We start from the raw sequence: 26,633 nt of genomic DNA, 5'->3' as shown, positions 1-26,633 counted from the left end.
GGTTGGGAGGGTTCAAGGGAAGACACAGCTGTGGCCCTCTCAGCATGCACAGCTACTTTAATTGCCTGTCACTCTTGGTAAGTCAATGTGACAGACCTTGAAATTGCGCACGGTGCCGCGCACATGAAATCCTCTATCTTCCTCCATGATGGTGCTCGGCAGACCCCATCAAGCGCACTTTATTTCCAACAATCAAAACAAGTCTTTTCACACTGAGGTAAATTCAACATACTGTGTAAAATGTACCCAAGCTTAAAACGCTCAAGGTGAAAAAAAAAAAAATAAGATGTGACAAAAGACTCAGCTTAAGCTCCTCAGCAACTGTGATTTAAAATACAAAAACCTTTTATTTATCACATAGAACCACATTATATGCTACATCATATCAAAATTCAGAATGTCAGATTTCTGGTTTGTTACAGCATCCATTTTCTGAGTGAGCCTGCATTATGGGTATGGAAATCGCCAACTTCCACCGATCTAAAGTCCGTTATGCACTCAACGGAAAAACATTTAATTTCTCATGTTCATTTTTCCATGCTATGATGTGACTGCCTGTGTGGTCCTATGGAAGCAAGGGCTCTGAATACTGTTACATATGCATGCACACACAATCCCAGCAAGTTTTGCTGTCTCTGACTGTCGGCTGCGGGGAGAGGTCCTCCATTTAGGGACACACACATTCGCTTGGACATGTGGAGCAGCATTGGCCTCTGAGCTGTGCACACACAGGACTCTGCTCATGCTCATAGAATATCCATGGCATCAAGTCAACACAGATCCGGCCATGACCTTTTCAGAGCAGATGTGTACAAACGGCGTTGCCATGGTGCCCACGTGGGGTGGGGTGGGGTGGCGGGCAGCAGAGGGAGCAGACCTGTGCAGGAGTGGTTGGGGTTGAGGACTTTCCGATCACAGATGAGCCTCACTGCACCTCCACTTTAGTGTTCGCTGTGTCCTTTCACACGGAGCTCCCACACTTCCGATCTAATCTGCCTCACACGACAGCAATGTTTTTCCAAGCAAGCTAATGACTGTATTACTACCCGCTTGTCTACGCGGGGTCAAGGGGCCTGTGGCACATGGAGTGGTTACCAAGCAACGCGTTGGCCCAAAAAAAATGCACTGTGTGCTTATGTTTCTCCTCCAGTCCCACGTCGCTGCTGGACTATTGCCATGTGGCAGGTTGACAGGTGAGCGTCAGCACTGACATTTTCGTTACGTCAGACACCGTTCAGGCCAGTCCGGGTTAGGAGTGTTTGCAGGAGTGTTGTACAACAGGTTGAAGAGAACATATACGTCTTTATCTCTCATTTAAAGACAAAGTCACTAGCACAGTCTTGCGATGCTGTCAGTGCTGCTGCTTGAGCAAGGCCCCTATCGGCTGGGGCAAATGAGTGGAACGGCGCTGTTTTAATGTAAATTGGCCGTAAACCCAGAGGAGCTGCTGTGCCGTCAGCAGGGGACAGGAAATATCGGTTTATCTGCAGTGATTAAACACAGTAGCTGTGTGCCAGGGACAGAGAGCAGGCCTTTCCCGGAGCGCTGCTGGGAGTAAATGCTCACAGCCACAAAGGGGGAGAAGACAGATCTCAGGCCACCAGCAGCTCCTGCAGGCAGGTGCTTCAAAAGCACAGCATGTTCCCGAATGCAGTTAAGACAGGGGAATTTAATCTGACCATTTAAGCTCTCAGTGTTACACAATCACAGTCATTTGCAATTGAGTTCCCGTTGTCAGCGCTCCAGTGCTGGACCAGTATGGCTGCTCAGATGAGGCAGGACAGCTGGGAAATGTATGAACGACTTTCCCCAAGGCTTCGCCAGTGAGCCAAAGAGATGGGCCATCCTCCTCTGTAATCATTTTAGTGAAAGCATTTCCTTGCCGGATAACTTTGTTACCAGGAGACTAATTCATTTGCTAGACTAAATACACCCCCAAGAGTGGCACCAGACTTAGAGGCTCGGAAGAGTTCTCTGTGCACTCCAGGAAGAGCAGACGCAGTGCATAAACACACTACTTAAAATCCCCTATTATCACAAATCACCCTCTGGTAGTCAGAAGGAGACCTGAGCTCTCAGAATTAGTGCTGAGCAGCACAAACTAAAATCAGCCTGAATTCTTCATGGAAGGAGTGATGGAATTAACTCTACATTTAGTCATACCTGCTGGTGAAGGAGGCTTTGTTGCTTGAGAGAAGGTTATATTTACATCTAACCAACTGCTGTGCTCTGCAAGTACAACAAAAACAAGCCTGGGAGTGACATATACTTAAACCATGGTACAGCACAAAAACTGATGGCCCTCTACAGTGGATTTCTGCAGTGCCACATTAGCTGGTTTGCATGGAGATGCCAAGTGACCACATCACTGGATCACTAGCCAGTTTCACTCCATCTTCCCTCATTGTTCCCAATTCCCACGGCAACTGGATAATACTTGTGGAGCAGCACTTTGATAAGAGCATAAGGAATTGAGCTCATCCCCTAGGGATTTCCAGGAGAGCTGTTGACTTTTACATTCCTGCATCTTGATTTAATGAGAGCCAAGCATTGTTTTTCTCTCTTCATTAGATATATTTATCTATTTTGTGTCTTTTTACTTATTTTTAACTTCAATTCTTTTGTTCCCCTGAGTAAATGAAATGATTCCATTGTAAGCATTTAAACTTTGGATCTAAAAAGGGAACTCCTCCAAGCTCGATCCCAGGAAATTGTGGTCAATTATCCTTCTATCAGAGCAAATACTTCAACTAATAGTCTATTGGTCCACTGCCCACCTCCTAAGGACCCAGTCACTACTATTTTTTCCTCAACTCACAGTGCAGTTGTACATTAAAGTGGTGCAGAATGACTTTAGTTATCTGTGGGTTTGTCCATGAAAAGCCATTATGTACAGGGAGTGAGCGCTCCTTCGAGAGAGTGAGCTGCACAGTGGAATATACGCACCATTGAGTGTCCCAGCTTTTCACTGAGCCTGGGCCGGACTCAGCAGGGCTCCGATTGTGGGATTCAGTGCATTCTTTTCACAGCTCTCAGTCTTTCTGTCTCTCTTGCTCATGTCTTATTTGTCTCTCTCTGTATCTCTGCATCTGTCCCACTTAAACCAGAACATGGCCAGTATAACACCACACCAAGAAAGGGTGCTGACCAATATAGTATGTACTATACAAAAACATCATGTATGGACCCAAGTGATCTCCATACTACCTCCCTATTAGTGACAGGTAAAAAATGCACTATGCTTCTGGCTCAGCTGCCTTAGCCCCTTCTAGCAGGATCTGCAGTCTCTCATCAGTGTTACACATGTATGGAAACTGGGTCACCCATGTTGACTATTAAGGTATGCTGCCCTCTCTGTATTCTCTCAAATCCATCTGTACTTAGAGCAGCGGAATATAATAATGTAATAATGTGGTAATGACTGCCGTCTGCAAGCCATTTTTCTGGAATGGTTATATTATAGTATATCATACAGTCCGAAAAATATGCCAGTCATGCATGAGTTTTATCTTTGCCTGGTTTCCACTTATGCCTTCTTGTTCTGGTAAAGGAAGTTAACTTCTGTAGTTCAGTGTTAATCCTTTTTTTAAATACAAATACCCTCTCCTTTCACTAATTTTAGATGTCACAAGCCTCTTTTAAGAATGTATGTGTTTGATACTTGGGACCAAAATGTTGTCCTTCGGTGTCATTTTTTTTCAGGGGGTTCTGTACAATCTTCTTGAAGTGTGGTGACTTAGACACAGTACTATAAATGTCATTTGAAAAAGGCTTTTCATAACATAAATATCACTTCATTTGATTTCTGCACAGAATTTTACACTGCTATATATCCCAGCATCCTATTCTACTACTTTGGCACACAGCATAAATCTAGATACTTGCTATTGTATCCAAGTTAATATTTTTTGTACTGAGTAAATATATTCTGTTATTAAGGAATAGCGAAGGTTCCAGTCTTGGGGGGGACTCCACACAACACATAATCCCTCAGACTCTTTGTGTTCTGTGTTGAAGTCATTTTTCAATACACTTTGAGATATCTTCTTTAATTTCTACAGATTTCAGTTAATCATGACAAAAATTGCTTGATATGCACATTATGCTAACTGTTCCTGGGTAAGTATGATCTTACTAATTGGTATTATACCACCACCTTGTTTGTAATGGATAAAAATGGTCTTGCTTAAGTGGTAAATACTCATTCATACATACCAATAGGACCTGCTGACTTCCTTTGTTTATTTTTTGTGCCCACAGCAGTCATTGTCTGCTTCTCATCCCAGTCCTCTCATTGTAGCATTCAGAGGAGACATCTACCTGTAAAAAAAATCAGGTGCTCTGTCTTACAGATTGATACTTTTTCCATTTTTCCTGCCATAAAGAATTCACAATGAATAGATTGAATAATTTATAATTTATAAGTTATAAATATGTGGCTGTACTCTCAGTGAATTCTTCCCTGTCCTGCTACTGTCTTTGAAATGAATTTCATTTGGGCAGATTACCGTATGAGACCCTGAAAGTGTTTTTCACAGAACTAAAACCATTTAGGCACTCAAAAAGGCCTTTGAAAGAAGAAAAGATCAAGCACCCGACACAATGCAGTAGAAATTGAGCAGTGTTCAAACCGAGTTGGCGCATCGTTTATAATGGCGGCCATAAAAGAAGACGAGTGTTGACTTCAAAAAGATATTATCATCAAATGAACCCTAAATAACGTGAAAGCGCTGGCTAGTGTCACGCCATGGGGGAAGATGGTTGCTTAACAGCCCCAGCATCAACTAAGAAGCACTTGACTCAGGAGTTTAGGCTGAAGAAATGGCATGCAACAGCTATCATCTCAATACCGCAGTGACAGCTTTGGGACATCAACCAACACTTTGGGATTGACTCCTTCTTTTCTCCTCCTTAGTTCACAATGCAGTCATGAACCCCAAACTGAGCATTTGCTGAAATTTTCTCCTCCTTAGTTCACAATGCAGTCATGAACCCCAAACTGAGCATTTGCTGAAATTTTAGGCGGAGTAGTGGTTGTGATTGCTTGCCTTAGTTTCGCTGATCATCACCACCACTGACATGATCTGTGTCATTGCACAATATGTCCTGTAGCCTCTCTTTTCCAGTGACTTAGGTATGAATGTATTTCACTGGAGGAAGATAGAGAGGTCAGTCATCAGCAGACCTTTTGCAAGCACTCTGGATTTTAAGCATGTTCAAGGGGCCTTCTCTCTTAATTCAGCTGATTCTTTTACTTGGTTGGAAGTCAGTCAGGGAGGAGCTTTTTTTTCCTCTGTTCATTGAGAGAGAGAGAGAGAGAGACATATAAAGTCACAAAACCTAAAGGGATTCTGCAAATGAAAGTCTGGGCTTTCAATTGGCCTTCTCTGATGAGTGTGGTGTAGCGATGGTGACAGAGCAGTGAACAATGGTATACGTTCTGCAGGCCTTGATGAACTGCTCCCAGACACAGAATTCTACATCATTAATTTTGCCCCCTGGTATTATCCCCAACGTTAGCCTTAGCTGCATCTATGATGTCCTTGTATGAATAAGCCTTGTTCATTTTTGTTCTCACACACCTGCAACCACTTAATGTTGAGCCAGTTGATTGGCCATCACATGATCATTACTGCCTGCAATGCATGGTGTGGAATTCAGCGCCTCTGGATGTGCGACAGTATGTATTTGTAATTACTGGCTGGATTCTCCATGGACATAAATACCCTTTTCATACTTGTCTGGAATTTGCTTTCTCCTTGTCGCTATAATGCAGTCCAGCTGGACAATTTGGCGTCTGTGAAAACGGCAGCATATTTTCTCTTCTTTTGGCTCTATGACATTGATGGACACTGCTCTGTGCTGATTGGGTATTAAGATGTCTGCCTCAACAGTGCTCTGCCTTTTATTATATTTTTTTTAAAAAAGAAGGCAGACTGTAGAGGAGCCTCATAGTGATTGAATGTGTGGCCCACAATGCATTGAATCTCAGGCTCCTGGTTACAGAGAGCCTTTTTGTTTTAGCAGAGGAAGATTAAGCAGAAAAAACTACCATCTGTTCACATTTCATAGCAAAGCAGAAAATGACTATATGTCTTGCATGGTCTTTTAACAGTGGATAAAAGTATGATTTTTGAGCCCATGTGGGTTTGGTTGACTGGAAAAGTTGTGTCATGATAGTTCTGATTTTGCTGCCCAACTCCAGTGGCACCGTTGATCTACAGTAGTGTTTTCTTTCTAATCTGTAACAGCCTGTTCTGGTGTGTCAGATTCTGAATCCGGTGAAGAAGATGAGTATTGTACCTTGAATATTACCAGTCCTTGCTAACCTTTTCCTTTGAAAAATAAAATCCACTCGTAACATTTTAAGCAGACTGTTTACATCTGCCTGCACTACAAGAAAAACAGGTTTATGTAAATGAGTCCCCATGCTTATCTGCTGTACCAGGCAGACACAGTGTCTGTCTTGTCACATCTGGCTACCTCCTGCCACAGTCTTCTGAGAGACCGGAGGACACATCTGTGTTGAAGCAGTGTTGAAAGCTTGCCATTCTTGACAATAACAGTCCGCCTTTGTGTACTCTGTTCTTCATCAGGAGATGTGAAACCTGAAAGGAGCTTGATGGGGGTAGGGGCTGAGAGAATGCTGGTTCACTCACACAGTGCACCCTACTAAACGTATCACCTTACCTTAGTGTAACGTGAAGGCTTCCTAGGATTTTGAAGGAGACATAAACACAGTGGAAGTGCTTGGTCGGACATGCCAAATGTCTGCCTTTGTGTAGGTGATTGATTTACTGTGTGATTGATAACATCCAATTGAATGCTTTCTTTGATGTTCCCGCACTCTTTGATCTTCTTTTTGTGAGATATGTCATTCATTTCAAGATCCAATTAGATATCTGTATTAAATAATTACTGGAACGGAAAGTGCTGATTGTTTTTGTTTTTTTTCCCCAGAGAGTAACTGCAGGTGCTCTTCAGCACAAACCAAAAGTTGCATCATGTGCCACACAGGTCTGTGCATTTGCATGCTGCCTGCAGGGTTAACAATCCAACAGATCACACTGAGCACTGCGTAGGCTTCTCTCCTCCTCCCCACTCACGAAGCTGCCAAAAGCGGCTGTGTACGAGTGAGCTACAGCAGGCTGCATCTCCAGATGATCTGCACCAGAACCAATCTGAGCGCCGCTCTGCCACTGTTTCAGTGGGACCCCGCAGGGCCACCTGCCACTCCGTAAATAATTGAGCAGCAGGTAGACGTGGGTACGCGTTCTGCCCTGCAGCCATGTTTATGCGTGTGGGGGACAGTTGTGTGCACTCAGACGCCAGGCCTGCAGGCATGTTGTGGGGCTCTCTGTGTCTATGTCAGTGGAATTTGTTAACATTATTGCAGTTCACAATGAAGCTGAGCATATCATTTAATATTATGCTGTTGATATTGTTTCAAGCACTGTGTCCATTTATAGATGAAATTAAATGTCTGATGTGGTCCTGTCTTCAGCAGCCGTTCCTTCTCAGACTCCTGTTACTTGTTGAATGGCCATCATCTCATATGAACCCCTCTACATTCTCCAGAATGCTCAGATAACTCCTAAAGACAATGGCCTCAAGTTAAATTGTATACTTCCTCTGAATATTTCTGATGCCAGGGGCATCAGATTCACACACAGACTGTATGTGCTCCAATGTCTCTCTGCAAACCTTTGACAGTGTCCCTAACATACTGGGAGTTGTAGTTTGGCCATTGTTCTGTTTTGCAGCATTCAAGCTATGGATGTACTCTTCTGCACTGATGCACAATTTTCTTTGAAATGAAGCATGCTTTTCTGGATACCACAGAACACTTGCAATAGAAATGAATTAGACAATCCTTATGGTTTGATTACCACTTTGGTAAAAATGGGTCAAATGTGAAATTCCCAAACCCTCTCCAGCGTTTGGCAGTGAAGGTTTACCTTTTTGGGAGCGGTCACAACCAGTACTCTTAATCAAGAATAATGATCTGCTCTAATTACAATGTTGAAGTATTCTCAAATTATTGCATGCACTGCGTAAGGCTTCACCTTCTGAGATGCTTCAGTGCAGATTGTGAATGAATGGTGGATTCATGGTCTTGGACAGTGGTTTGATTGTTGGTGTGTTCACTGAAATGTTCTCAGACTTCATTTCCTGACAGAGATTAAATGGTTCAGCAGGTGACACACTGGGTAACAAGGGACACAGATGACGTAAATCTCACACAATGGCTAATCTCTGTGTTTTTCCCGGTGTTGGTCACTGTTGATTCCTTCATGATCCATTTTGCAAATGGCAGGAGTCACTACGCCTAATTAATAGGCTGCAGTGAGCCATTCTTTTGATGGATGCTTGGTCCAGCTGTGACTTGTTCCATCTGTGACTTGCCTTGAGTGTAACAGTCAAAGCTACAGTGCCGTGACACCAAAAGGTGAAAGTCTCCCCACAGGAATAATAATAAAACAAAAACGGAGGAAATATGTTTTTGTTGGGCATGGAGCAGGCTTCCCAGAGCTGCGTCAGGAAATGGACTGTTTTCTCCCACGTCACACACATGTTGTGTGTGTCTGTGGTGTCAGAGCTATTTTAGCATTGATGCTGCTGAGCTGGCTCCGGGTCCTCGTGCTCTCGAGTCAGTAGATGATCATCATTGATTTTGACACTGAAAACCTTGCCTTGGGAAAGAACAGACAGCTCCGTTTATGCCGTCGTTTACAGAATGCCATCCATGGTGTGTGTGTGGCAAAAGGCAATTGCCCCCATAATTAAGACAATGGATTAGCAGCTGTGATTATTGGTCTCTTGGCAATAAGAGTGCATTCATTTGCAGGTCATGGTCAGAAATGGACTGTACCGATGTCAGTTTCACTGCTTGAGTTATTGTGTTACATTATGGTGTTGCATAATGAACACACAGTAAGAGGTTTTCTGCTAGTGGGCAAGAGTTTCTGTTGGTCTGTGTTTGACTGTTGGTTTGATGCCCCTAAGAGAATGGGTGTGTATTATAGGCGGTGTCATAAATTGTTGGTAATTAAAGCATGGAGAGGAAGGTGCAGTGCATTGGTGTTGCTCTTTGATTTCCTCTGTGGAAGAGACCAAGCTGGAGCTGTTGGTTCAGTGCAAGAGTGGAAGTGGGGAGTAATTGGCTTTGGGGTATGGCTTTTATGAGTATGAGTTTCTGTGTGAGTGTGTGTGTGTGTGTGTGTGTGTGTGTGTGTGTGTGTGTGTGTGTGTGTGTGTGTGTGTGTGTGTGTGCGCGCGCATGTGTGTGTGCACATGCGTGTGTGTGTTTCCGTGTGTGTGTCTGCTCAGAATGTGTCTGAAGTGGAAATGAGTGCTGATAATGTTTATAATCATAGTGTTTTTGCCTTACCTCTTGTATTATAATATGATGATGGCTGTCGCAGCGCTTTTACATATTCCCTCAGCAGCCACAGAACCTGTGTGTTAAGCACAGCTGGGGTAGGAAATTACAGAGAAAGCATTCGTTTCCGGAACCAGTGGCGCTGCGGTCTAAATGCTCAAACACAAACACTGGGGATTTCTCTGCTCTTCAGTAGAGCTCTGCTCAGAGGCACATGCTGTCCCACTCTCTCAATGCTCCATGAAAGCGCTCTCTCTCACCCCCTTCTGCTTCTCTTCTCTTCCCTACAGGCTGTGAGTCCTGAACTCCTCTGCCCCCCGCTGCCCCCCTCCCTCTCTGAAATGGCCTCAAAACCTCACCCCCCTCTCATGAAGAAGCACAGTCAGACCGACCTGGTGAGCCGGCTGAAGACCCGCAAGATCCTGGGTGTTGGGGGCGAGGATGACGATGGTGAGGTGCACCGGTCCAAGGTCAGTTGGGTGCACTTTGAGATGCACTCTGGATTAGTAGCTGTGTGTTTGTCTGGCCAGCAGAGTGGCCAGAGAGCCCTGCGCCTCTGCGTTGTTCTCAGGGCTCGCTTCCACATTTCAGAGGGCCTGACATTCCATTAAGCAATTTTGATTTTAACCCTGAGCACTGTGATCGAACAGAGTTCCCAGCATGCTCTTTCAGTTTTACTCCACAGAGCAACCTATCACATCTAACACAGGACACCGTCAGGGAGGCTTCCATCTGTGCCTGTGCTATGAAATATATTACATTTTGTCTTATACATACATACCTCCGTAGCATCCCCATCATCGTGGTGCATTGCGATACACAGCACAGCTACCCTTACAACTGCGTCAACCACAGTAACCTGAGTAATGTAAACAGTAGCCTGTCATGTTTGTGTTTGAGACCATTTGAAAATACAGCAGGTCTGCACAGAGACCTGAATTCCCTAGAACATCCACTCATTGATATGCAGGATTCACAATTAAAATTCAAATTGTGTTATCCTGTTCTGAAGATGGTTACAATGCAGACTGATCTGATTCTGAGGTGAAAAAATTACCTGCATAAAACGGCTTTGATCGTAGCAGAAATGAAAAACAAATACACAGCATTCACTTGTACTTTTCCTACAAGTGATTCTAGTTGGGTTTTGCTCTTACCAACTAAACTTCAGATGCCTTTGTTTCAGCCGTGTTGTTTGAAATAAGTCCTTAGTAATGTATGCCATATGCTGTTCTTATTAGATTATAAGATTTGAGTTTTTATTCTGAAAAATGACACAAATTTCATCCCTAGCCACTGGGATCAGATTCTGTTGCACTTCAATGATTTGCTGCCCGATTCAACCAATATGAAGCATAGTGTATACGTGCAGGCAGAAAACATGCTCCACCATATCATCACCACCAAAGATTACCGTTCTCTTGTGGTCTCTTGCCTGCTCTAAGCTTGTCTCCAACCAACAGCCTTTAGCTCCCCATGATATGCACAGGCACATGTACCCAGTTACAGAACAACATGTTTAATGGGGATAATATCCTTAAACTATCAGAAGATTGGTTACTTGGCAGGCTTTTTCCATTTACTCAATTCAAGAAGAAATACCACACTATGGCAGTGCCATGCAGCTGAAACAACAGAAGGGTTACACACTGCTGTAGTATACCTGTATTGAAATGGCACAATTACATATAAACTCGTTATATTAGTTATTGGCAAAGGCTATAATATCAAACTAATGCTTAACTGAAATAGAACACTGGCTACCGTTGTTGGAAATGCAGCATTGCCAAATCGGATATTTTTTTAAGACTAACTGCCCCATTAACTACAGCTTTAAATAGAAGCTGCTGTGTGGCCAGGTGGAACAAAGTTGTTTTTCTAGCCTTTTGCCAGCTTGCCTGAAAGATTTCCAATTGATAGCAGCTCACTGCAGGCATGAGGGTTAGGAGATGGGAAGTCAGGGAGATAGCCAATAGGAGTAAGAGGAGGAGGAGGAGGCCCGTTCTTCACCTGAAGTTGCTCAAATTTACCCTGTGGAGTCAATTACTGACACGTGTCTGGTTTCTTTGGGACAGCAGCGTGGTGTAGGGGTATGCCGTTATCAGGCTGCCAAGATACGGTAATCATGACAGATGGAAAGATTCGTGCTGGTTAAATGGGCTGGAGGGGCGGCCGTGAATATTGATCCAGTGTGTCGTGTTCTCTGCAGGGAGAGACTAACAGCACTTCCGCGAGCTTCTCTCTGTTCGCGGGTTTCATTGTCAGCCTATGGCCCAGTGCGGCCAATGATCCCTCTGCTATGACACTCATTACCCTCCACCCCGCCCCTGTGCACAGATTTCCCTTGCTGACCTCGGGGCACTCTGCTTGTACTCATGCAGGGCTCTCCTCCCTCACTGCTCTGCCTGTCAAATGCTTAATTCCGCACTCTCCACTCTCCAGTCTGTGCTGAGGTTGGGACTACTTTTGGCTCTGGCTGTGAAAGTCATTTATCATTCAAATTTATGTGAGGCTGAGGCAAGCAGACACAGCCCTCACAAAGCATGTTGCTAAGATAAAACAGACAATGAAGACAACATGACTCAAGGAACAAATCCAACCTTACTTTATATGTTCAAAATCTCAAGAAGTATTGAGATGACTTTACATTAAAGGGGGTTGAAATGATGTAGCATTCAAAGTATTGTTTGTCAGTAATTGAAAATCTGTGACAAGAGTTTAAAGAAGGTTTACTTGCACAGGAGATACTGAAGTATTCATCTGAAACAATATGTCCATAATAAACAGAATTAAACTAGACATGGAAATTACTGTTGAAACATGCAGTAATATGGTCTGTGATTTCCTATCTGATCACATCCAGAATGCATGAATGGGGGCATGACATGTATTGTGATCCCCAGGGACTATCCAGATTTGCAAAACCATTAATAAAATTTCTACCATTTTTCATGGGAATGTAGTTCCCATAGCATAATCACTTCAGAAACTGAGAAAAATTGACCAGGCAAGTGTGTGCTTGTTACAACCCAAGACCCAAGGGCAGAAAATACACAGGCCTAGATGGACTCTTGCTAGCCTGCACTCTGTTAGTCTAGGGGATTCGGTAGCCGCCCTACCTGAGCTTCGGTTGTAATCTAAGCTAATGTGTGCTTTAACGTGGACGTCAGTATGTATGAATCTAATGTTGAAGGTGTAGCACTGAGGGGAAAAGGTGAGCTTACCTCCACCTGGGCAAACACTGGGCCTGCTCCTTGGTGTGACGCCAGAGTCGGCCAGCCCTCGCTCCTTGTTGTGGGTCGTTCAGGTTTTTTATTTTATTTATTTATTTATTATTATTATTAAGGTCGGTTAGCCGAGAGTTCAATCACGGTGACAAACGGGAAACAAAAACAAACGGGTCAAACAACTGAGGAGTCCTTCGCCCGAACTCCCGTCTCAGCTTCTCCTCGGGACTCCACCCCCTTTGCCCTTTGACACCACTACCCTCTTTATCCATTTCCTTCCAGGAGGCAAACTTCACCCTGCCCCCCAGTGCATGAGGTGTGATACTGGAAGTGTGGTGTCTAAGCTAAGGTGCATCCCTATCCATAATAGTGCTAAACAAGCGGCACAGGTCGATTGGTAAGGAATTTACCTTTCAGTTCTTCAGTGGCATTTTTTGCTGTCCTCCACCGTTTCACTGGAGGAAGGCTGAGGTGCAGCTGCAGGGTCATTCTGCCTCTGATATAGTTCTCCATCTCACTCTGTCACTTGCACTGGGCTCACAGCTGGAGATAGTCACTCATCCTGCTTCCATGCCGATTTATAAATCTTGAGTGCCTAGTGGGAAAATTGCAGTAAACCTGTATTGAAGGCTGTGGTCATGGCACAGCATTATTTGTTATACAGCTACTGGGCAGCAGCACACGTTTCCTCAGTGACGTAGCTACTCCCTTTGTGCTTGTGTGTATACTTTATATATATATATATATATGAATATATAGATGAATGATGGCTGATGAATCGGCAGTGTTCCTGTAAACAAAAGAAGGAAGCTGCCCTAATAAGACCCCCCCTCCCTTGTCCCATTTCCTGTCCTGGTGGCTTCCAGCTCTTCTGAAATGGGAGATTGGAACAATCCCTTTCCTCTTGGTGGGGGAGAGCAAGCCCTGCTGCCTTGGCCTTGGCTGGTTAAAAGTGCTGTGGGCCTCTTTAGACCATCCTAGGGAGTGGCTGTTTACTAGCACTACAGACCCATTTTCCTCAGCAATACAGAGGTTCTATACAAGGGCTGTGGGCCCCGGGTAGGCACCTATGCTAGGTCTCCATAACATAGTGTGTCTCAGTCTGGGTCTTGGGGCCATATTGTGTACGCTGATAAAGTAATTTATTTCAAATGAGCTGTTAACAGAATGCAGACTTGTATTTAACATCTTGTGACATTTAATTGTAAATGTAATGTCCGATGCCTGTTTTTGGTCATAAATTGAAATGAGAGAAGGGAACTCTTTGAACGTATTTCTTTATTAATATCTGCCCCTTAAACTTGGAGCAGTGATGTCACTAAATAATTAGTGGGTAGGCTATGAAGATTAATTAGTGGTAAGACTATTTATCCCAAGCTGAAAAAGAAATTAAACTTACTTAAACTTACTTACTTAACTGAAAAATTCATTTCTAATTGAGTTAGCACTTTTGTATTACTGGTGTGTTTAAGGGGTGCAAATGAACACAAAATGAAGAACCTGAATTGATGTCAGACTGAAAGATTAGTATTCATTAGTGTTCAGTCAACACTTCAATTAAACCGAACCATAGTATTCATTAGTGTTCAGTCAACACTTCAATTAAACCGAACCAATCGGTTCCCTATAAGAATACAGTGGGAGCAAAAGCCAGCCAAATACTGCTCTGTCATGCTGTAAGTACAAAACATTCAGGACAGACAAATTGAGGTCTATGGAGGATCCTTTCTTCCATCTCTCTCTCTTTGCCTCTCTGTGTCTTCATGTCCTCTCTCCAGCCCTGTGCACAGCTGTTTTGCCTGCACATTGTCAGGTCCAGACCTACAGTTCCTTTGTCCAGACCCACAGTCATGGGTGTCCAGGCATCTTTAATCCACTAACACTCTCAGTTCAGACAGCTGAGGTTGTTTCCTTCAGCCATAGGAATGCTGTGGTTTACTTAGGGCATTAAGTGAGGTTAAGTGAGTTAAGTGAGATGTAACAATGACTAGAGATTGTGGTGATTGCACTGCCAGAATAGGGCAGGCAATGATCTTATGAGCCTCAGCAGCAGAATCACAGCAAGATTTATCTGACTACACCCCCAAACCCCTTATGTTTGTGCTGCTGTTTTATTGTTAGAACATCATCTGGCAAAGGTATTGTTTTCCTCAGAAAGCATGTTTTGCCTGTGGGTTTCTCTTCCAAGCTCTCATCCCTCCAGTAATTGATTTTTGGCAAAGGAACGGGCACTGTTCACTTGTTTATTCTCTCCAGAATGGCATTGTATGCATTCTTCCCTTTCCTACAATATCATTTCCTACGGAGCCCACCCGTCCAGTGCTACTGACTGAGCTATTTCTGCTGAATAGCTGCTCCTGTGAAAAAACAGCCCCTGAAATGACTCCTAGCGAAATGACGGTGCGAATGCATGTGTCATCAGGTCACATGAGAGTTATCCCGGGGATACAGTTTGCAGCGGCAGACCATAGACACATCTCCATCACCATCTTGAAATCCCTTCACAAAGACAACAAAGAGACAAGGCTGGCCCAGTTGTGCATAAAAGGGGAAAAACGTGGCTGCAAATCTATTTTTGGCAAACACATCAGCACAGGCACAAGGCTCACCTGCCGTGGGAGGCCAGCTAAATGCGAACAGACGCGCACAATACTGGCTGCCAGTCAGAGCCGTCCTCCCCACTGCCCCTCGCAGCCACACCACTCTGCCAAACCGGCTCGCCTCCACCACTCACATTTAGGCTCCCATTATCTCTCTGTGTCTCACACAACAACATCCCCATCCGCTCTTAAAACCATTTCAAAAACTCTACCTTTGAGTTTTGTTGTTTTGATTCACCTGTAAGACTTTGGATGTCTGTCTTAATGCCTATGTGAGTAAGGATTGGCTGGCCACGCCTGGGTGCTGGGTACTTAAAGACCCGTAGGTCTAATTACTGCTTTCAGTATGAAGTTGACTAATGCAGGTTCTGACACAACATTTGGCCATGAATGCTAAATGCTAATATTACTGCTTAATGCAACTCTTAAAGGTCACCTAATTTAAAATAGAATACCTGACATTTTTTCTGTCTGGGGCTGGGCACATTATAATGAGTCACAGAAAAGTGAATATGAGCAAGTAGTCTTGGCAAAGTAAGCAGCTGTTAACTGGCATCCAGATCAATAATTTGGAGCAGAACCCTTTCAAGACAAGTAAAGGCCAATGATATTATTAGGGAGAAGGAGTTGAAGGCTTTTATCATGAATTTGAAAGACTGTGCATGGGCAGTAGGCAGTGACCTCTGAAGTGAATGAGTCAGCTTCTCACATTTCTTTTCAAGACTTTTTCCTGTGATTGGTATGACATTTCATACAGTTCATTTCAACTGTTTAAAAACACAATCAATATGGGTGTGCGTGTGAAAGTGCCATCTATTTTCAGTGTTTGTGTTCTGTGTTTTTCTGTAAGGTGAGACGTGCTTTTGTAGGCTTAAAAATGTTTGGATGTGTGTGGATTGTTGAGATTGAACTGTAACTGCATTGTGGGCATTGGAAAGTCAATGTGACATTTTCTGGGAAATTATATGTTGTTAAACCTTCAAAAATGTTTACAACAGAAAGCCAGTGGAGGTGTTCACCTGGTCTCATAAACTGCTTGGTTGACTGCAGCAATCTTGCACTAAAGCCTTCCCTGTCTGTGGAATTTTTTGAAACAATTTCACTTTCCTTGAAACTGCTGTTGCTTCAGAAACTGGATCAGCTTTTCTTTTGTTTCTATGTCTTTTTTCTATTCTATTTGTTTATTTCATCGTGGCTTGCCTGTTGGCATAAATAAACCATATTTGTTGGTGAGCCAAATCTCTGTGTCCCTGAGCTATCCCTGTGAGAATCGCTCCCAGGGTAATCGCATGTCTTCAGAAGCTTGCTGGAGGCTAGAGCGCTCGCTCCTGGCGGAAAGATGAAAGACTCTGTCAGTTCTCTCCTTTCTCCTTTTGTGCAGTATTCTCTTAGAGAGTCAGTGCACACGACAGACACAATCACCCATGGGACAAGTGCAGGTGACATTCTCAGCACGTGAAGGTTGATTACATTAAAAATACGTATTTTTCTTCTTCACTTTTAAGTGATGTTCTGCATGTGTGATCACAGTAGGCAGAGTAGGCTGGCACTTCTTCACTAAGCAGCCGAAAAGGAAACTACTATGATCATTGTGTGGTGTCTGCTGTTCATTTTCCTGCCCAGCTATCTGTGATGTTATCCTAGGGGACACATTCACTTTTTCCTTAAGAGTGTGATCTGACAAGGAGATGAAAATAGTGTCTTTACCACAATGAGCAGCCATAATCGGCTTCCCTTGCCTTCCAGCGGTCACACTCCCAAAGATGTCAAACAATCTCACCAAATAGGATATGGAACAATTACATATATAGTATGTCTCAATTTTTTACATTACATTACATCATTTAGCAGACGCTCTTACACAGAGTGACTTCCAAATAAGTGCATCACTATGCTAAGAGTAGTAATTTTTTTTTTAGGAACAGCTGCAAGAATATGTAAGAATAGTGCTTGGGGGTTTCTTAGTGCTGCAACAGTGGGTATGATCGCCTATGGTCCACTAAACACCCTGTGGAGAGCTGACGTGAGTCCTAATGCCTCACTCAGGTGTCTCCTTTAGTCTTAACTGAGGACTAAACTGCATAAATTGTGCTGTGGAATTTACTGGACTGCACAGCACAGCTCATTTGTTACTGAATTACATTTTCAGCTGAATATAGTTTCCTATTAATACACCTGCACCTGGAAGGACCTCATCTGTGTCTGCTTCCTGCTTGCCTCCATCTGTGAGATATAAATAAATGTCTAATTAAAATAATTTTGTTCTCACTCCCTCACTATGTATCTACAATTAAAGGTGGCACAGATATGCCCATTTTACAGTTCAGTGCACTACAGTACCAAGGGGAATCTGTGTTATGCAGGAGCTTTTCTTTGTTTGTTACAATACAGAGACCTTTGACAGGAAGTGTTGCCTCCATTACATTATGTGTTAACTTAAAAAAATGTTCTTTCTCTTGCAGATCAGCCAGATGTTGGGAAATGAGATCAAATTTGCTGTGCGAGAGCCTGTCGGCCTCAGGTAAGAGAGCCACCTACTGGGCATAGTGAGAATGACCATTGTTCATCATGTCAGGTGTAGTGAGTGTTCCACTGAAGGTTGTTCCTTTTGCCATGCCCCCTCTATGTTTTTGGCAGGAGGGCAGTGATGTGGGGCAGGATATTGTGAGGAGTGGCACAGAATTTTGTGGAAATATTGAGGCTGTTTCTGTGTTCACGTTGTGGTTCTAGAGTATGTGCCCTGAAGAGGACCATCAGTCATTAACCAGAGTCAAATTTGAATATCGTTTTAGGGTGTGGATCCTCATTTCAGCAGTTGTGTTCACTGTCATGGCTTTAATGGTGAGTATTGCTCAGTTTGCTCTGCCCACAGACATAATGCGGCCATACACAGAATCTTTCTTTTCTAAGTAAAACTTTTCTGTTTAATAAAAGCTTTTTAAGGAATGCAGTCAGTGGTCTGTAGTTTACTGGTCTTTGGTAATGTCTGTAATGACCTTAGATGAGCAGGCCTGAGTAGGCCCAGAGTTTATCCAGAGACTGTGGCAAACCAGCAACTTTCCACATTCCACACTCCTTCTTGCCTGCACTTATTAATGGCTGTTGCCTGTGAATATTCATGAGCTGGCAAGCCTGGAACAAAATTTGGTTATGAATGAGTGGTTGTTTGAGTAATTGCACTTTGAGTAATGTCCCATATTCCATATTGAAGTAACAGGTCGTAATGTGACTGCTGTAAAGATACAAAGTGAAGCAGATATGTTGGTTGCTCCTTCTCTTGCAGGCTCTGGCATTTCCCAACCAGTTGTATGAGATTGTGTTCGACGAGGAGCTGTCTACCACGAGCATCTCCATCCGCCTCTACGGGGGAGCGCTCCTCAGTAAGACCTACCTCACAGCCTCCACTCAGCGGTTCAACTCTCTACAGTCCCTTCCATTCTCACCACAGTTCAGGAGAGAGATTCCGCATCATCAGTGTGCTACAAATCAGAATTGTTATCTGAATTTTGAGATGTGGTTTGCAGATTTCCCCAAAATACCACATCTTTAAACATTTAGACAAAATAAGATCTTCACAAGTACCCCAGCAGACTTTGGGCCAGAATACAATGCTGCCACATTAATCATGAGTATCAGACATGTAGGTTTAATATTTAATCTCTCTGCAGAGGTGGGTAGTCCGTCAGCTGATGAAATCCAGTGACAGGGAGGACATGTCCATGAGGGTGCTGGAGATACGAGGGCCAATGCAGAGAGGGACTGTCAGACCTCTGCTTGCCGTGAAACCAGGCTGCAGGGGATTCTGGGAAGAAAATGTTGCGTGGGTGGGCTTCGGAGCGTAGAGAGAAGAACATGCCTCCGGATGGAGCATGCTGCTCACTCATTTAATTATTCATGATATTGTCCTTATCAGTCCCGAGAGACGACAGCGTCTTGACAGGAAATATATGAGCACGCTATGCAATTACTCTCGCCGTCCTATTTCTGCTCTCTCTGTGTGGGGTATAAGGGAGAGAAATTGGATTAAAGATGTAAATGGTTAGCGTAATGGCATTCATTTGGAACAACAGAAACAATAAGACATGGCTGGCTGGCATCTGTCTAGTGACAGCACAGGCAGCTCTAAGCAGACCCCACTAATCACTCCAGGGACAGTAACAGCAGGAACAGCCCGATTCATGAAAGTGTAGGATTGCCTCACCTACAACCTCCAGATTGTGAGCCTTCATCATGTTCATCATCATCATAATTATTTTCAGCATCTTCAAAATCAATGTTGCAAAAAGCAGTATTGCTAGCTGCATGCTGCTAAATACATATTACTTCACATTTCACTTCTGTGTACTGAAGGTGGTAGGCTGTGAAACACAAACACCAGCCCTTGTGTTGTCACCCTTCACCTTCATACATTGTACCTGAAATGTAATATGAAATATGCCACCTCATTCCTACAGGTATATCACTACCTAATATATATCACTGCCTAACAGGTCTTCCATATTCTGTCACATGGTTCTTACACCTACAGTGTGAGCTTGCAATGTGGCAAGTTTGTGTAGGCTGTCTACCATGAGACAGTCCCTCTCTAAACAGTGGCCAGGTATGTGGAAGGACACACTCAGGAGAGGTAGGGATAATCCTCAGGGCAGATGGCTCCCTGCTGAGAGGGGGGTGTATGTTCAGCTCTGCCCCACCAGTGTGGGAGGAGCAAAATAGAATGATCTGCCTCCTGGAGGAGAAAGTGATGAAAACCAAATTTCCATCAATCTGATTATGCAGCCCTTTTAAAATTTGTTAAAAAGCTATTTACTACAGGGTTAAGCCTCTATGCCTAACTATTTTTACTGGTTAAACTCAAAATTAACCAGTGATTAATCCCTGAATAATCAGAATGTTGAGAGGTTCTGTGAGGAAATTAAATCCAAGGAAAGGCTTTGGCTGAGATGCGTCTCTTGTAAGTATAGTCTAAGGGCCATTGACTGGTATGTGCCTGGTGTTCAATTTCAGTGCTTTCAATCTTAAAAAATTGCTATATTATGGTGTTTGTGTATGTGTAAGGTATGCATTTGTATAAAGTATGATTATTCACAGAACAGTCATGGGTGTTACCCTGAAACAGAGAACACTGACACAGAGGGCCAGGAGTTCAATAAGATTATGGTTTGTGTGCAAAGATATTACATAAACTACTGTCTGAGGTTTACTCCTTGCGAAGTGTGAAACCAAGCCATTAGCTGCAGTGTGACCTAAGAGTTTCCTCCTCTCCACAGGTATCTCTCTAATCATGTGGAATGGTCTGTACACAGCAGAGAAGATCATTATACAGTGGACCCTGCTAACTGAGGCCTGCTATTTTGCAGTGCAGTTTTTGGGTGAGTATGAGAGCCCCCCCACCCCCTGCCGGAGGGAGCTGAGAGAATCTGTGGAGGAGGGAACACATTTATGCCCTCTATTCCATCCTTACTTCAACCCTGTTAAACACACACACACACACACACACACACACACACACACACACCTCAACTTGAGGGCAGATTCCTGTGTTACCTCAGCGCTCTCGAGTGGTGTCTGAATGTGTCAAAACACTGCTCTCTAGTGGTGATTACTTCACAATACAGCTGAATTAACCTGCACTCCCTTGTCTTAGCTGGGTGGTGTATGGTGACAGTAGACGTGTTTCCATTGCAGTTTTGCGCAAAATAGAAGCGATTTTTTTTAATTGCATAACATCCATTGAGTGATGTTACCGCTATAGCCGTGGTAGTGTTTAATCGAAGGCGACGAGGGCATGTGATGCACGCAATAACGGAAAGGCAAACCCCTTATACCTGGCAGCGGCCACGTATCAGGGATTTCTGGGAGGTCATCCACAATGATTTTACAGAGGCCCTGTGGATGCAAAACTTCAGAATGACCTGCTTAACATTTGATGAGTTATGACTTAAATGCAAAAAAATGTGTTTCCATTTCAATTTTGTGAAACATTGCTTTGTCAAATCGTCTGAAAAACCACCTCATGCAAGCGTATAAACTTTTTTTGATATTTTTGAGTTTTTTTTTTTTTTGAAATTCATGTGTTTCCATTACTCGTTTTTTTAGTTCGCAATTTCAAATTGCACATTAAGCAGGTTAATGGAAACCTGCCTAGGGTACATACCTATTTGTCTAATAGTTTGTGGAACTCATGTTAAACTCTATATTTTTCTGCTTCTGCTCATAAATAACTTCTTAACATGAGTACTGCTGCATGTATATGGAGGCCAGTGATTGTAGTGCCACATGCAATGTAAGCTTGCATTGGTTCCAGCTTATAAAATAACACCTTTTTGGTGGAGTTACTGACACATAGGAAAGAAGATTTGTTATGTACAATGTATAGGGGAAGTGTAATGACCATATCAGCAGTACCCATATACCTTCAGGTGACGTTATATTGAAATCAAACACGTACATGGCCTGGACAATTTAGGCTGTTGTACTGTCACAACAGACATGGCCAGAAGGGGGCAGCAGGCAATCACCATGTCTCACGTAGGCCGTGCTGTGTATTGTAATGATCATTGTCTTCTAATGTTATTGTATGACTGTTGTACTCCAGGAGCTTATGAGCTTGCCTATGGCTGTCATTGCAGTGACATCCATCACTCTGGTGGAGATTGGCTCGGTGACGAACACTGCCATCCTCCTCCTCCTCAGTCGAGTGCTCTTCCTCATTGTCAGCCTCTCCTACTACTACCACCTGGGTCGTCGGCCCAAGAAGATCTGAGGAGCTCCAGCTGTATCTGGGAGGGGCTGGGCGTGCATAGGGTCACAGTGTGTATTGGGGCTGGGAACACCATTGTCTAAAATACCTGCACCCCACCCACCTCCATACAGACCCTCCCACTTAAATGGGACCAATTGAGACCTAGGCCTATTTACATTGCAGGGGGCAGGTACATAGACATGAGCCCTGTGCAAATTCAGAATGACTCACTGTGGTAAGACAGCTGAAGCGAATGGTCTTATGTCGACTGACGAGGATGCTGTCCACTCTAGTGATGTCAGTGGCCAGAACTTTGCAGTTTCCTGCGGGAACTGCAGTAAACAGGGGGCTCTCATGTACCTGTAAAAATAGTATTAAAAAATGGGTGTTGGATTTCAGACAATGAGGTGTCCAGTGCACATTCTCTTAGAGTTATGTGACTCCTTGTGTACTTAGTGTAAGAGCACATAGTGAGGACCAAGACATGTATTTTATGTACAGGAATGTGTGTATTTTCAAAATCATTCAGTATTGCGTGTGCTGTGCAGAGTAAAGTAGGGTTGCAATTGTTGTGCAGTTTCTGTGGAGACTGCTTTCAACTTCCTGCTTCACAGACCTGAGGACATGAAATTCCCGAGTTATTCTTGTCCTTGTAGTCTTTGAATGTGGATGGTACATTTCACACCTGCATATTTAAGTGAAGCACACCTAACCCCCTCCCAAAATTACCTTTCTTTTTCTATGGATCACTTCAAGCACATTTTTTGTCTGTATTTCACAAACATTCAGCAGGACACAGTATGTGAAGAGAATGTTACCTTGGTGGAAGTTTTTATTTAAATAAAGGAAATTTAAAAATCCAAAAGCTCCAAAAATCAAACCTTTTATTTAATTTGTGCAGAGTGCACTCACCTAAAACAGATCAAAAAAGATCGAGTAAAGTCTAGTGTCTGCAATTACTTGAAACTGTAATAGAGTCACAGATTTAGAGTTCTAGCTCAGTCAGTGTAGAATAGCAGTTTGAGTCTTTGCCCAACCTCAGAGAGGTCAGGGAGTCTGCACTTTGTGAACCGTGACTCCTGGACACTGATCCTATAAAACTGAACTTAAGGATCAGAGAAAAAAACACAGTGCAAAGAAAAACTGAATATCTGAAAATGAGAGCTGGCTTTTGGAATGGACATAGACAAGGCATTTCACAGAAGATGACTCTGGTTGTTCAAAGCAGCATTGCTAAAATCAATCATGAAATCCCTTTTAGAATTCTGACCATTTGTGCATGCTTTCAACAGTTCTCTCATATGTGTGTGTGTGTGTGTGTGTGTGTGTGTGTGCGTGTGTGTGTGTGTGTGTGTGTGTGCCTGCTTTTGTGTGCATGTGTGGCTGTGTTCAAGTGTACCCTCATGATTTGTTGCATCTTCGGTAGAATGGTTTGAGGTAGAAAAATCGCACAAGCTTGATCCTAACAGTACAGAGCATGTTTAGTGTAGTACATCTGTCTTTACACATTTATCCACATTTAGCAGACTTTCCAACCACAGCATATCCTTAGTATTGCCTTAAAAATAAAGAAGTGATAACAACACAAAGTTGGGTTTATATTTGTTCAGCACAATGTAAATAAAGTCATTTACTGGATAGGCATCATAGTTTTATGTTGTTTTTATTTCTTTTCTTTTTTTATTTATTTATTTTTTGTAAAGAACAGGGGACGGTTTCATCAGTTTGTCACTAAGCAAAGTAAGCATTTTGTGCAAGGATGGATATTTTAATGAAGTTTCAATCAAGTCAAACCATTGTGCTCTTCTGTCTTGCTTTCAGTTAAAAGTTGGTCTTTTTAATTTGTTGTGGTGACAGCATTTCCAGTAACATGCTACAGTTAGATTTCATATAACCAGTACATTATAGTAGCATATAGTAGCAAAGGCTGGTTTTGGATTTGAAGGTGGATGTGAAATTATATATCAAATTGAGAAAGCAGCAGCAAGGCACTATGATGGGATTGTCTTGGCACTAAATGAAACACAGCACTGCCTATTGTAAGTAAATATGCGTGCATGCCAGAGATTTCTCCCTATGCATCTACAGCCCATCTAAAATGTAGCAGATGCTGCTCTTTTGGCTCAGTTCATTCCCATTTTCTCCAAAGTCTAGTTCCAGTCACCCAGTACTCCCCCACCTCAGGCAAACAGCTTGTTATTCTGTTGTTCTAGCTTCTCTACTGCTCTAAGAGGCTGCTTGCTTAGCAGTGTGAATAAAGGTTAAGAACCATGAAAAAGCTCAGATACTTAAGGTACATTATTGAAATACCTTATGCCTTGAGATTAAGAATTTTTCCTCCACCTGGCTACACATATTGTACGTGGACATTTGGAGATGCAGCTGTGGGGAACTGCCTGTGTTGATGGTGGAAAGGAGGCTTTACACTTTAAAGTGAGTGAACTGTACTGCCTTGAATCAACAGCAAAGTCATGCACAAACCACTGAAACGTGTGGAGTCTGCCTTTGTGATGGTTGGCTGATTAAATGACTATATTCAGAGGCGATTTGGGCAGGAGGAGTGGAAGGCAACGAGTCATTGTCTGCTTGTTTTGGCTCTCTTTATCTACTGCGGAGTGCAGATGTTCTCATTTGCACAACAAGCACGTCGATCGGAAATGTGAAATTTGGGGCTTGCCTCCTTGTGTCTCCATACTCCTTGTAAAGCCTCAGTTTATCTCCTTTTGAAGCATTTAATTAGCATGACCATACAGCCATATGCATCCTGACCTACTGCACTGCTGTGTAAAAGCAGTAATTTTGTTATTCATCTGTAAAAATAGATTCTAAAATCAGTTACAAGAAGCTGTTAGAACACAAGGGCCCACTGAAGAAGAGATGATTTCTACGCCATGGTAGAGTCAATCTAGAGTACAGAGTGATGTTATGTCATGTTCACAGAACATTTAAACTCTCTTTGACACCAATGCATGTTCTGCAGAGTTTAAAGAGGTGCAGAATTTGCAGCTGTTGTAAATAAACTTTGGTTTGGGAGGCATAGTGTGATCAGTTACAGCTCAAGTACGTTGAAAATTATATTGTCATAATTTGTGTTATATTTTAAATTTTTTATTTTACTCTGCCAGTGTGAGTAGACTTTACTCCCTTGCCTTGTGACTGTTTTTTCTCAACTGAAAACGCTGTTGCTCATAATGTTGCAGTGAATTTGTAGCAGTGCGGAAATGTCACTATACAGTTTGTTTGCTGGGTTCAGGCAGAAAAGCAGAAAATCACTGTCACTTCTGCATCTGGGAATAGCCTGTCTCTTTTCAGCTGTCCAAGTGTTCCTGGAAATGTAAATGCTGTAACAATGAAAAGTTTTTCTTTTTTGTTTTTAAGTGTATATATTCATGTTATGCTTAAAAGGAGAATTGTCACTATAGACTTGCATTACTTTGCTTAGCTCTAAAAAAAAAAATCACATTTAGAGTCTTCTGGAAGGTCTAAATGGAATATTGTTGTATGTATTCTGTCAAATAAACAGATTTTTTTCCAAGGCTTCTTGTGTGTTTTACATGGAGTGAATAAGGTTAGCATTGCCTGTACTGTCTCTAGAGGAGTAACTTGCTTTTATGATAGCTCTGTGACAGTTGTGGGGTGTGGTTGAGCACTGCATGTGTGCTTAACTGTTTTGCCTTTGAGTTTGGCCTATGGAGGACAGATCTGGACAGATGAAATTCTTCTTTGTTCTGAAACACAGGGATGACAGGAGTTGCCTTCACATTTCATGAAAGAGGCTGTCTGGACAGGGTTTCATTCCATGTGGCGGCACACGTGCCCTGGAAGGATAATAAGTGAGTTTCACCACTGATGAAATGGTGAACTGCCAGTCCCGTGATTACCTGTGTCTGTCACCTGTGTCAGAAAAGCTCTTGACTTGTGTATTTATGTTGTTTTCCATTGTGGGTGAGCTTTATCTCCACCATCTGCATGTTCCATCATGAAAGTGCTGTAAAAAGGGGCCAGATGAAAGGGCCCTTTCCTCATACTTTTTGGTCAGAGAGGAAAGGGGTGGGCAGATGAGTGTTGCATATTTCAGGTCAGAGTATAGGAGCCGTGTGGCTACACATGCCAGCCACTCCCCTCTGTGGCACTGATCTATGGTTAGAGAGGGAGGCTGCTGGGATCGACCCTCTCTTCTTCTTACTTGCTAAGTGCTGGGCAGATGTCAGTATTGTTGAGAGGTGCAGAGAAGAAGAAAAGGAATGGGTTTGAATGCAGTATAAGCGACCTGCTCCATGGTGGCCAGGTCTTTTCCTTCCCATTCAACTCTAGGCAAAGTTACTTCATAGTGGCATCACTTTAGTGGCATCTCCTGCCCCAGTAATGTCCCCAGTAATGTGGTTTTGAATGTAGCTGCATTGAACCAGGCTGGCTTATTGTGTCCCTGTTCCACTAGAGAATTGGAACCAGGCTAACTCATTGTGTCTCCTTTCCACTACAGGACTGGAACGAAGCAGACTCATTGTATCCCTGTCCCACTAGAGAACTGGAACCAGGCTGGCTTATTGTGTCCCTGTTCCAGCATAAAGCCGGAACCAGGCTGTCTCACTGTATACTAGAGAACTGGAACAAAGCTTGCTGGTATGAGGCCCTCCTCTACTGTGGAGCAGTGGATAAAGGCCTGCCCAGCTGATGCC

General features: G+C 43.2%; 1 protein-coding gene across 2 annotated transcripts in view; it reads left to right on the top strand.

The window, feature by feature from the left end:
* LOC118782189 (tumor protein p53-inducible protein 11-like) overlaps positions 1–23,262 on the top strand; it is a 46,580-nt gene extending 23,318 nt beyond the window's left edge. For both annotated transcript variants that reach the window (XM_036535487.1, XM_036535486.1), the window contains 6 exons: positions 9,673–9,852; positions 17,672–17,730; positions 18,002–18,050; positions 18,493–18,589; positions 20,480–20,581; positions 21,842–23,262. In XM_036535487.1, coding sequence (XP_036391380.1) covers positions 9,724–9,852; positions 17,672–17,730; positions 18,002–18,050; positions 18,493–18,589; positions 20,480–20,581; positions 21,842–21,975 — 570 coding nt within the window. In that variant the 5' untranslated portion in view covers positions 9,673–9,723 and the 3' untranslated portion in view covers positions 21,976–23,262. The remainder of the gene's footprint in view (positions 1–9,672; positions 9,853–17,671; positions 17,731–18,001; positions 18,051–18,492; positions 18,590–20,479; positions 20,582–21,841) is intronic.
* Positions 23,263–26,633: the final 3,371 nt, after the last annotated feature.

Source organism: Megalops cyprinoides, chromosome 8 (genome assembly GCF_013368585.1).
Source record: "Megalops cyprinoides isolate fMegCyp1 chromosome 8, fMegCyp1.pri, whole genome shotgun sequence".
Lineage (NCBI taxonomy): Eukaryota > Metazoa > Chordata > Actinopteri > Elopiformes > Megalopidae > Megalops > Megalops cyprinoides.
This window is presented reverse-complemented; position numbering and strand designations above follow the sequence as displayed.